At 55.4% G+C, this 11,809-nt stretch overlaps 4 protein-coding genes across 4 annotated transcripts, besides 3 other annotated features; all 4 read right to left on the reverse strand.

Annotated features, from left to right (window-relative positions):
• Window positions 1-1,827: a sequence feature (heterozygous, non-Esmeraldo-like haplotype).
• Tc00.1047053508931.10 (uncharacterized protein) lies at window positions 603-1,247 on the reverse strand (the record flags this gene model as incomplete). Its single annotated transcript, XM_801766.1, has 1 exon — window positions 603-1,247. The coding sequence occupies one exon, from the start codon at window positions 1,245-1,247 to the stop codon at window positions 603-605; it is 645 nt and encodes a 214-aa protein (XP_806859.1).
• Window positions 1,828-3,224: a sequence feature (areas merged during assembly that could not be assigned to a particular haplotype. This can correspond to areas where the two haplotypes were merged or to regions with more than two copies in the genome that were merged during assembly.).
• Window positions 3,225-11,809: a sequence feature (heterozygous, non-Esmeraldo-like haplotype).
• Tc00.1047053508931.30 (UDP-Gal or UDP-GlcNAc-dependent glycosyltransferase, putative) lies at window positions 5,571-6,704 on the reverse strand (the record flags this gene model as incomplete). Its single annotated transcript, XM_801767.1, has 1 exon — window positions 5,571-6,704. One exon carries the CDS (start codon window positions 6,702-6,704, stop codon window positions 5,571-5,573), a length of 1,134 nt encoding a protein of 377 aa, XP_806860.1.
• Window positions 8,374-9,423, reverse strand: Tc00.1047053508931.40 (hypothetical protein, conserved; the record flags this gene model as incomplete). The annotated part of the gene is made up of 1 exon (XM_801768.1): window positions 8,374-9,423. The coding sequence occupies one exon, from the start codon at window positions 9,421-9,423 to the stop codon at window positions 8,374-8,376; it is 1,050 nt and encodes a 349-aa protein (XP_806861.1).
• Tc00.1047053508931.50 (uncharacterized protein) lies at window positions 9,694-11,809 on the reverse strand (the record flags this gene model as incomplete). The annotated part of the gene is made up of 1 exon (XM_801769.1): window positions 9,694-11,809. A coding segment is annotated over one exon (2,116 nt), but the record flags the coding sequence as incomplete, so codon positions are not given.

An 11,809-nucleotide genomic window follows, 5' to 3' on the forward strand; every position in this document is an offset into this window, starting at 1 on the left:
CGGTGCCACGCAGCCCGTCAGCCAACCCACTGCGCCCCACCCGAATCCGGGACGGTGCGGGTGAAGGGGTCAGGGCGGCGGAGCGAGCGGCGTCAGCGTGGGCGGCGACACCAGCGCACAGGAGGCACGGGAAACACCGCAAGGGCTCGTCCGGCGCCTGTGGGACGCTGCGCCGCCTCCTCCCCGATGAGGAGTAGACCACGTTCCCCAGAAAGTTACACCAAAAGAAGAAGAAACAGTCATAAAAATATAATGACACATAAAGACTCTCTCCGACACACACACAAAAATGCTCTTGTTTTTCTTCCATCTTGCGAGACGCTTTTCACTTCATTGCGTTGGTTTCACTCAACATTTCTGATCACAAAAAAACTAAAAAGTAGGGGACAAAAAGAGTCCTGCGTGCCTGTTGAGTCCTCGCAGAAAAGCGGCCCGCCTTTTCTTGTACGCATGACCACCCACCATCGGCGGCCGGTGCGTTGTCACCTCGGTATATATATTCGGTCTCCACGGCTGCAGCCCCCTCCCACGTGTCGGCATGCAGGGTCACTCTCGACGGCGGCACGCCCCCTCCTCCCCTGTGAGTCTCGGCGCTCGGCTCCTCAGTAGTTTCCGTAGCGCTCCTCCGGGATACGCATATTCTCAAGATCGTTGGGGAGGAACTGTGGTGCCGGGGAGAAGCCGCCAAAATAACCCGCCGGCGTCGGCTCAAGGCTGCCACCCCGTTGCCGGCACGGGCCCCATCCGGAGTTTGGGCCGCCCATGTTCCCAAAGCCCTCCGGCGACGGCGGCATTTCATTCGGGACCGTGCACCCCTGTTGCATCATCTGCCGCTGCGTCTCGGCAACCATTTGTTGAACGGCCCGGCGCTGCATGTTGTACTGCATCAGCCGCATTGCGCCGTACGGATCCGGGCAGAACATCACGGAGGCTCGTTGGTCGTGTTTCGTCCCTTTCGCGCTCTTGTCCGTGGGCCCCGTGCCACCGCAGGTACGGGCAAACACGCAGACACAGGCAGGGAGGGGGAAAAAAGAGCAACAACAAAGCACCAATGAAAGGAGTACGACAAGGCCAAAGAAGCAGCAGAACAAAAAAAGGAAGAAAGAGCGAGACGGCGCGGAGTGACGCCCCACACACCACCACGACGCTCCCACGCATGTCGTTGCATGTAAAATGGTGCAAGTGGAACGGAAAACACCGCTTGCGGTCAACAAAATAACGCCGTGCCACTCCTCTCTCCGTCCCATTTATATCCCTTCCAGGCACAAAAGCCGCACAAATTACACGCAGCGGCAGGCACACAAAATCACAAAAATATGCGCACAATAAACCAATCAAAAAAGGAAGACCCGCCACCCCAGCAGAAACAAGCACCACACGCATAAAAACATATAAAATGAACACCGCCGCACAAATGGGCGTATTTTGCAAACAGCAATTACAAAGCAAAACAGACAAACATAAACGGTGGATGAAAATGGTTCTCTTATGAAGTGCAGCAGATCCGGGAAAAGAAACCGCCCCGCAAGGACTTTTTCCCGCTCCTTTTCACGGAACTGCTACTGGCACTGTCGCTGTGCGTCGTCCCGCGCCTTGGCCTGACTTTCCCAGCAGCTCGTCCCTTATCGGCCACGCCCCTTTGTTTTTTACGTGGGACGGCTACTGAGGGACCTGCCATGTCGGTTGGCGCCTCCTCGGATGCACCCAACGGATTCACCCGGGAGTTCCGCTCCCTGTCGTCTTTGTCCAGCTCCTCTTTTCCTCTTCTATTGGCCATGGCGCACACAACGGGTGGACGTCCGCTAACATATTCCCGGAGGCTTGAGAGCTGCGCGGACGTGTGGCGGACGGGAACAGGATGAGTTTGGCGGACCCGCATCCTCTGGAGGCCGCGACTACGCCCGCCTCCTCCCTCTCCAATTCAATACGATTGGCACTGCTCCCCGCGTCCATGAAATTGCCACGCGATAAGAGCAGCTCGCCAGAGCTTCTCGCAGTCTTCTTACCACCCGACTTTTGCTGCATGAGTGTCAAAAGCTCGACGCAAAACTCCTCCTTATTCTCCTCCGGTATCTCCACCGTTAGCCCCGGCCGCGGGTGCAGTGTGATGGAGTGGCGGGCGATAATGCAGCCAGTGCTGTTGAGTCTGTTCAAGCACTGGAGCGTCGCCGCGATTCGTCCCGGGCTGTTTCGCCGCTTCTGCGTCGGGGACGTGTTATTTGCCCGGGAGAGAAAACTCGCCAACAGTACACCATCAGCACCGTGCGTCAACTTCCCCCACCGGTCCACAAGGGTGGGAGCGCCACGCGCCCTGCGCGCCGACTGCTCCTCGTCTTCCTCCAGCTGTAAGGAAAGGAAGCGGCATGAGTGGCAGGACTCCCGGGCGAGTGAGTCGCAGGAGGCATCGCCACTGCTAGAAACGTCACTGCCGCTTCTACTGTGGAGTTCGGGGTGAGTGGCAGGCCCACCGTCACCGCTGCTGACTAGTGGCCGCCGGGGAGAACTTCCGTCGACATCGATGGGTCAAAGCAGAAGGGCATCCATCCAGTCAAGTGGGTCGGTGGTATCCAGCGTGCCATAGTCATCGCAGTGGTACATGGCGCACTTGCACAAACACGGGGAGGCCGGCCGTCAGTAGCATGAGAAGAGAAGGAGAAAGGAGCAGTCCATTTTGAAAAAGCAACAAGACAACAAACAAATAGGCTGACACATCATGATGAGAATAAAAAACCCAAAAACAACGAAATTCGCATAGATGTCAACCCACATGCACAAATATACACGTATAAAAATATATGCGTGCCGTATTTGCACAAGAATACACAGAACCCACAGGCATGGGCACTCCCATGTATGTATACACGTACAAACGCTGCATACTCACATCCCGCTGTCAGGATTGGCGGCACGCCTTACAGGATGATGGATGGAGAAGAGAAAAAACAGGGCCATGCGGGCAAAACAAGAAAGAAAGAGGAGAACATATAACACGTCAACGATACAAATGACACTCCGATGGGGAAGACGTACAACGTGCGCCGCGCCACAGTAATTTCTCACAACCTTCCGCGACCAAGGCCTGTCAGTTGAGTCTGCCCCTCCGCCCTCCCCGCCACCACAGCCAACAACAAAAGCGCAACTGTTCGCAGCATCCTCCCGGGACGCCTCTGCCAGAGCATGGGAGGAAGAAGCGCTTCGTGGACAAGTCGCATTGTGTCGACTTCGCCTCTTTTTGCCTTCGACAGGGTGCACTCTGGCTCAGAGGCCAAAATACGGGGCGGTCACAGCTCCTTCTCCCCATGCTCAGCATTTCTTGCTGGACTAGAAGCTCCCATCCACCGGGGCGAAAAACTCAGCCTCCAGGAGCCCATCCTGCGCCATGTCGTCCTTCCCCCACGGGCACACGATGCAAACTGTCCCCGCACTGCAGCTGCTGTTGCCGCCAGCTCCCCGCCTGCGTGGTCAAGGCACTTTTTTGCCGTGCCAGATAGTCTTCTTGAAGATAATCATTCCACCCCACAGACTCCGCGTCAGGGGTCCACGCGAACATCCATTCGCCCAGTGTATATGGGCCGCACTCCTGTGCCGACAAGGAGCAGCCGCAAGCCTCAGAGCGGTCAGAGACGGTGCCGAGGCGTCTGTTCGGCTGCGGCCATGCTACTTCCCCCGCCATCGAGGTAAAAAATAAAAGTTTCCTTCCTTTACTGAGAGATAGCACAGAAAAGCATCTACGGGGGACACCGTTGACGCCACTCCAGCGTGCCCGTCGGTGCTGCTCGAATAACGGAAAGGGCTTGCGCCACTGTCCATCCGATCCGTGAGGTCGCTCAGGGGCTTTACGCTTCCATGCAGTGAGCCCTCCTGCGCACGGAAAATTCCGGGGCCACTCCCACTCAGTGTGACGAGTGCCGAAGAGCGGCTCCTGACTTTATTGAAAAGGCGGTTTTGCAGCAGGCGCTCCTCATCCTTCCCCGAGGCGGCGGACACGTCCTCGCTACACGCAAAGCAGTTCTCCTCCTGTGCGGTGGAGGCTGGTTGCATCAGTGCACTCGGTCGCGTTCTTGTGTCTCTCCAGGCAGAGGCTGGGGGAGAGGCCGCCACAGCAATTCTGTAAAGAGATATCTGACTTGCCAGAGTGCTGTCGCTCCCGTTTCAATAGATGCTGCTCCCACAAATGTTCCACGCGTCCCCCTCCTCATCCTCGTCTCCGTCGACTTCGCTACCGCCAAGGAGAGCAACAGCAAATACCTGTCTTCTCATCGTCCCCATTTGTCTGCCGCAGAGAGTCTATTATTTGACTGCTGATGGACCATTGCACATCTGCGGAAGAGGCCGAGGCCGTCCTCATCGTCGCTGGAAAGGACATCCGGCGACTCCAAAAAGGGCACGCCCTCAAGAACAAATTCCGACCCGCACCGTGGCCGAGAGACGGCGGCTGTTGGCACCTGGCAACGAAGCGTCGTCTGTTTTTTCTTCTGTCAGCAGCAAAAAAAGTGGGCCAAAGTCCCTCAACACGCACGCCGCCCTCCCCCTCCGCGCGTGTTTGTGTTTCAGTGTGTGTCCTCCACGCACGTTGGGCGTGCAGACCGGCACCACAAACTCCAGTACTCTCGCTGTTGCCGGGCGAGAGAGAACTGAGGACGGACGTACACGGCAAAAGACAAAAAGAGCGCCACAAACCACGGCGCAACAACAAACGCACATTCGCTTCTACCGCGGTCAAATACACGCGCACACGCACGCACATGCCGTTTCGCTCCATTTTCCTTTTTCGTTTTAACCGTTGTCCAGCCCCTGATATTCGCTTACATTCATTACCGCCTTTTGCCAGCCGTGCGGCCTCGTCCCAAGCGGCCTAAATAAAGGCGCCCCGCCACGTACAAAACAAGACAAACAGCGCGGGTGAGATGCCTGGTCAAATAATTCCCCACCCGGAAATGGGGCGGGAAAAAAAAGAAAAGAAGGACAAAACAAACAGGAAGAAATGTGGACGTGCGGGCAGCACACAGAAAAAACAAACACAAAGGAAAAATAAATGCCAAAATGCCAGAACCAAACTACACATGAAAAAAGCGGGCCATCTCCACACACCGGGAGCCACACCATCGGCACTGACAGCCGCCGCACCGTGGGACGCTCCGCCCACAAATAAACCACACGAAAACACAAGAATGCATCCCCGGCGGCTCCCAACCGCGAGGTGAGGGCTCTGGCGCGGGAAGGCCGAAGCAACGCACACACACAAAAAAAAACACGCGCTGAATCCCCTCCATCTCCCAATCGCACAATTAAAATAGAATAAAATGTAAAAAAGCACAGACTCACACACACCGATCATTGACGGCCCAGCACACACACGCACATCCTCATCACGTGCCCCCAGCAGAAGCACACACGCACGCGGGTCGAGGGCAGGGAGTGGCACGCTCCACAGGGGCAGGGGGCGGTCAATGACACATTCCACGCTGTTCGGCCACGGAGCACACAGGGCACGAACCGGAGTGCAGCAACCAATTAAGCAATAAATTAGGATTCAACACGCACAGGAAACAGATCATTTCGTCCATTTGTCAATCGCACGACGGGTATATCACTTCCTCCGAGTACCGTTCCACACGGGCAACAGGCGATGTGTCGTTGCCAAAGCGCGCCATCAGTGCAGCGTAGTCGTCCTCCCGCACGTGATGGACACACATCGAGGTCGGCACCACCTGCGAGTGCCCCGTGCCATTGCGAGCGTCATGGAAATGACAACCCAGCACCTTGACGTACAACATCGGCTTGTACTTCACTTCCTTCTCAAGAACCAAACCAACCATTACGTCCTCGTACAAAAACCCCAGCAGTGCAAATTCGTCATCACGCTCCTTGCTGTACGGCAAGTATGCCAGGCGCCGCAGCGGTTCGTACGACACCAACGCCTCCGCCACATCCCTCGACAAGGTGTAGCAATATCCTACAATAAACGCCACATGTAGAAAACATTTCTTAACCAAAAATGAATCTCCTGCATGGACGCCCATGTAGATCCCTCGGCGCGGCAGTAGGCGCAGGTGAGCAACAAACAGCGGCACACGGAGGAAAATGTCGTCATCGCCCTTCGCAATGTACCTCGCGGTCGGGAACAGGCGGTGCGCAAGGTCAAACCACATGTACGTCTTTCGGGTCATACCAATAGAAGCCTCGATGCCCGAATCCCCTCCAACACCTACTTTTTTCTCTGGTGAAACACGGCCCTCGTTCATTGGCAGCGCAACCACGTCGTTCCACTGCGACGCCTCCTCCAGCAGCGCGGCAGAGTAGTCGTAGCCGTGCGACGGGTGTCGCCCAAGGACGTACAGCACAAGCATCGCACCGGTGAAGTCGTTCGCCCTCGTCGCCACTCCGGGGAACCGCCAGCACGTCGTCCGCTGCAGGTTGCGTCGTGTTCGCCTCGCCTCGTCGTCGGTGGAGGGGATGCCCAGCACAACCAGATACTCCCGCCGGCTCCACGTGTCCACAACACGGCGTGGGATGTAAGCAAGCGCTGCGTCGTCCACTGCGGAGGCTCGCGGGTGGCGGAGGTTGTTGGGTGCCGGTGCACCATCATCGTCAGCGGGGACAAAGCTGAGGGACAGAACAGTCGTGACCGCAATGAAGAGAATCAGCAGCACGGCAACCCACCTTAGCTTCCGCTTCATCGTCGGCAGCTTCGTTTTCGCCATGGTCGCTCTTGGTGTGAGAGTCTAGGCAAAGGAAAAAAGGGCGGAGGGAGTGTGGGGGCAGCAGGCAGCACACAAAAACAGCACGGGCGACAACAAGAAACAACACGGCCACGCGAGTACACGAATGCCCGTCAGCCAACCCACTGCGCCCCACCCGAATCCGGGACGGTGCGGGTGAAGGGGTCAGGGCGGCGGAGCGAGCGGCGTCAGCGTGGGCGGCGACACCAGCGCACAGGAGGCACGGGAAACACCGCAAGGGCTCGTCTGGCGCCTGTGGGACGCTGCGCTTCCTCCTCACACCGCCCTCACGGCCCCAGCTACACCTGCCCAAAGAAATGGTTGACAGGCACGGGGCGGCTCAGAACACCGCACAGCAAACGAAAGCGTTACACGTGCATATGGTTTAATTTCTGGAGTGATATGAAGACCACCAGCGCCCCGCACAACGCAAGGAGCCGCCGCAAGCCCGCCGCCCACCAGCAATTCCACCCGTCGTCTGCTTCTCGTCCGCCCGCGACGCCCCTACACTCTGCAGTCTGCTACAAGAGAACACAAGCAGGGGGAAAAAGGACAGCTGCGTCGCCAACAAGCAGAGGCCGTGTGCCACTGGCGTTGTCCCGCCCGCTCGGCGCATCGGCGGCGGGGCGAGCGTCACGGCACGCACTCTCCACACACCGAGAGCCACACCATCGGCACCGACGGCAAGTCGCACCGTGGGACGCTCCGTTCACAAATAAATCACACGAAAACACAAGAATACATCCCCGGCGGCTCCCAACCGCGAGGTGAGGGCTCTGGCGCGGGAAAGTCGAAGCAAGCAACGCACACACACAAAAACGCGCTGAATCCCCTCCATCTCCCAATCGCACAATTAACAGAATAAAATGTATCAGAAACACAGACTCACACACACCGATCATTGACGGCCCAGCACACACGCAGCACAACGCAACGGGCGCCCACTGACTCCACAACCACCTCCCGCACGCGGGTCGAGTGCAGGGAGTGACACGCTCCACGGGGGCAGGGGGCGGTCAATGACACATTCCACTTCGTTCGGCCACGGAGCACACAGGGCACCTTCAGAGACACCAAATTATCTAACAAGAAATCCATAAAAAATAAAGAAGACAAGCTATTACGCTTACTCGCCAATTGTACAATTGGCAGAAAATAATTGTCTGGGCTGCTCGCCAGATCCTAAACTTATGTAAAGTAAATTAATAGGGGCGGGAAAGAAAGAAGGTAAAAGAGGAAGCAGTGGGTTTCGCCTAAATGCCTGCTTCAAGTAAATACACGCATATACACACATCTACATTCGTATTGTCGCTCACGTAGCATGTGGCACATTGTTAGAATTGTAAATATTACGACTCATAAGGCGGTAGGATTTTGAGGATCCTCCAGCCACAAGACCCCACCGCGAGGCGAGCATCGCAGGAGGGTGTGAGTGGAACGGAAAGTGAAAAATCAAAAGTAAAGAAAATATTCGTCCTACCGGCATCGGCTCTCTGATTGCGTCCATCGTCGGTTTTCACAAAACAATTAACAACACAGGTAAAAAAAAATCGTCAATAAAAAATAATCTTCGTTCTTATCAAGAAATATATCAATTTCCGCGGCCAGCATTCCTCGCAAACATCCTCTTCACAGGCTCCCCTAGCCGCTATTAAAAAACATGACGACATACGCTCATGAGTGCGGCCCCCACTGCCACGGATATTATTGCATATATGTACATCAACCTGCGGTTGTCAGAGCTGTAAAACCCAATCATTTCATTGACAAAAGAAGAAACTGTCGAAAGCGATCCACAAAGCCCATCCATCGCAATTTTGCACCAAACATTGCCCCCAGTTCGGTAGAAATGATCCAGCAACCCCATAAGCAAAACCGCAATCATGTTTGCGGCGAATGTGCCGATCGGGAAGTTCCAAAAGCGACTGCTTCCATTCAACAACTGGGCCAACAGGTAGCGGGGCACGGCGCCGAGAGGAGAAATGACAACAGAACGACGGTTAATGAAACTCACGTTCAACAGGTGACGATGCACAGACGCCTCAATCGCAACGGGAACCGCCACCGCGGCTACAACCGACACGAAAAGAAATATGACGTTGACGAGGCGCATTTGTCTCCCTCCTAATTCGTAACGGCTAGCACTTGTGCCAATTATGCAACCCAGCGACGGCATAATAAATGCCCGTAATAAAAAAGCGGTGTCACGGCCCCAAAGAAAAAAAACAAAAGGCATTGTCAGGCCAGAGACAAGCTCACCAAAGCACAGAGCAACGCGCTCTTGTCTCACGGTGTCAAGCATCCAGTTAGAGAAGGTTGTCAAGGAACCGCAAAAACCGACAAGAAGACTGCGGAAGATCCATGGAAAAATGGCATTTTGTGACTTGCTGGATGCCAGTGATGCTATAAAACCCATCAGGTAGCAGCCAATACAGTTCGGGCCGTAAGTGGTGTAGGTGGTGAGAACGGCGTTACGTACAAATGTCTGCTCTATCGCCAGACGCAATGCCGTTCCCGCAAGCGACCAGCACGCGACCCCAATTATCGCCCCCACATGTGTCAGCCAAACATCGTCTAAGATGCTTTTATTTGGCTGTGGCGGTTGTCCCCCAGCAAATGCCATCTCACCCTGCTCCGCAGCCGTCTCTTCCTGCAGCCCGCCATCATCCATTTCCTCCTGCAGATGACTTTCTTCCCCCATCAACCTCTCAAATTACTCAGGCGTGAGATCAGTACCATTTGTGTTCGCAAAACATGAAGCCAATGAACAAATAAAAAGAAAAAAAAGCAAAATGTGCCTCTGGCATGAAACAAGACACACACACACACACACTAGAAATATCAATTGGAGCAAATGGCAGGAAAGAAATGACGGGGGAAGGAGCAACAAAATATCGTAATGAAAAGGGGGGAGGAAAAAGCGGGAGTAGGTGAGGATGCAGCAGTTACAATCCCGTTTTCGGTGGACACCTCACAACGGCACAACACGGCTGCGCAGCAGTTTCTCAACCTCCCTGCATACATCAGCAGGTGACATGGCACCCACAAACACAGCGTACACCTCCATAACACAAACCCCCGCCGGTTCGTCACACGTAAAGTCCGGAATTAACATCGGTCGCAACGCCAGGTGAGGCAAAGTGGCCGCGGGTAACTTCAATCGTCCGTCAAGTGAGCCCCAAAGGGAATCCGCGCCTTTTACCGACGCCGTTGAGTCATCGAATGACATTGCCGCCTGCTGCGACGATACCGTGGAGGTGGCTCTTGTTGGCACGTATGATGATGTTGACGTAGACGATTCGCCGCCAAAAAAGAAAAACGGCCTCCTCTTCACGAGACGCGGAGCCTGCGGTGTTTGTAACGGCGAGTTGACCACTTTCCCTGGGCTATCGTGGAAGTTGCAGACGGAATAAAAGAACTGCATCCCGAGGTGGCCCCACAATCCCTCCGAGTACCCGGCCTGTAAAAATGAGTGGGCGCGGCTGATGTTCAGCGCAACAAGCCGCCGTAGCGTCACCACCGCGTCCTGTACATTTGCAGGCCTCTGATGCATCATGCGATGAAAGCTGGCAACAACACCCCCATTTCTTCGGCGCTCGACAACAACAAAATGAATCAGCCCAGGGATTTCATACGCGTCGACCGGTGGAGAGAGTAGCCACTGAAAGCAGTTAAAGCTCGTCTCCATGCTACCAAGGACATCTCGTGTGAACTGCGCAAACACAGGCCTATCTGCCGTTGTAGGAGAACGACGCCAAGACTCCTGCTCACGTGCACTCTGCGGCGGGAGATACAGCAGAAACACACCGTAGCCATGGGGACACTTTTCCATGAGGGGGTTCTCGTCCTCCAAATCGCCGCTATCCTGCTGGTGTGGGCCTGCCGCCGGAATCCATCGCAGCTGCATGAAGCCAACAAAATCGGAGTTACGAAAACAGATATTGTCCAGCTCAAATGTCCGACCCTCTACGGCATTAAAGTCCATGTCCTTCTGGTGGTATTCATTAAAGGCCACAGACGGGGAACGTGCGGTGGGGGATTTGTTCGTCCCACACGTCGGTTTCTGTCGATTCATAGTTGCCAGTAACTCGTTGTAGGCATTTTCAAAAAAGAACGCACGGCGACTTTCATTAACGTCCCCTTTTTTTAATGCCTGCGCGTATGTCTGAATGGCCCTCCGCGCGGCAAGACGGCTCACATTGTGACGATGAATGCCAAACCGCCGCAGTCGCCGCTCAAGTGCTTGCAGCCTTTGTTCCTGAGGTGAGACTTCATAGCAGCCGTGCAGCAGGGGCGTGGAAAAAAAGGCGCAGGTCACAAGGTGAGCCAAGTACCGATCCGAATCGTGCAACTTCACATGCTCAACACCGCCTGCCTTCGCCGTCTCCTCACTCCACCGCGGCGAGGTCTCCAAAACAAGCTTGTGGCCAAGCAGCACAGCAATGTAATTTGGCAGCCGGCAGCCAGTCGCATCCTGCTGGAGAGACTGACGCGCTAAGTCGTCTAACAGACTGCTGGCGCCATCGCTCGCAAAGCCCGTCGCAATGATGGCGGGACGCACAAGCCGTTCAATTGTCTGGCACAGTAGCGAGACGTCGTGTTGCATGAGGCGGGAATTCATGTAGAGAAGAATCTGTTTTAACACTGGAGCATTCGGGCCGCCACGGTGAGGATCAATGTTGAGGAAAAGACACAACTCGCTCACAAGCGCTGCAATGCGCAGGAGTGTAACCGCACTGTAGCCAGTATCGCTTCCCACAGCAACAAAGAGCGCATTCAACGATTCCTCATGAACGTTATTCTCCTGTTCATGCAACGGATAGCGGTAAACATGAGAGTGCTGCTGCGCTGAAAACGGTGACGGGGCAGTAGACGTTTCCCCTTCCCTCCGCGACTCTTCCATGAAGCGCAGCATGTCGTCAAGCTCCCCAACCCGCAGGATCACCACCGTTGCTTTGCCCAGGGTAATGGAACGAGCCCGAAGTCGCCCACGGCTGTTTTCCAACAGCTGCACGGTAAATCCATGCAGCTCCCCGGAGGCACCTGCGGCAACGGAGAAGGAGCCGGGCGACGATACAGATATGTAC

Source organism: Trypanosoma cruzi, genomic scaffold (genome assembly GCF_000209065.1).
Source record: "Trypanosoma cruzi strain CL Brener 1047053517093 genomic scaffold, whole genome shotgun sequence".
NCBI classification, from domain to species: domain Eukaryota; phylum Euglenozoa; class Kinetoplastea; order Trypanosomatida; family Trypanosomatidae; genus Trypanosoma; species Trypanosoma cruzi.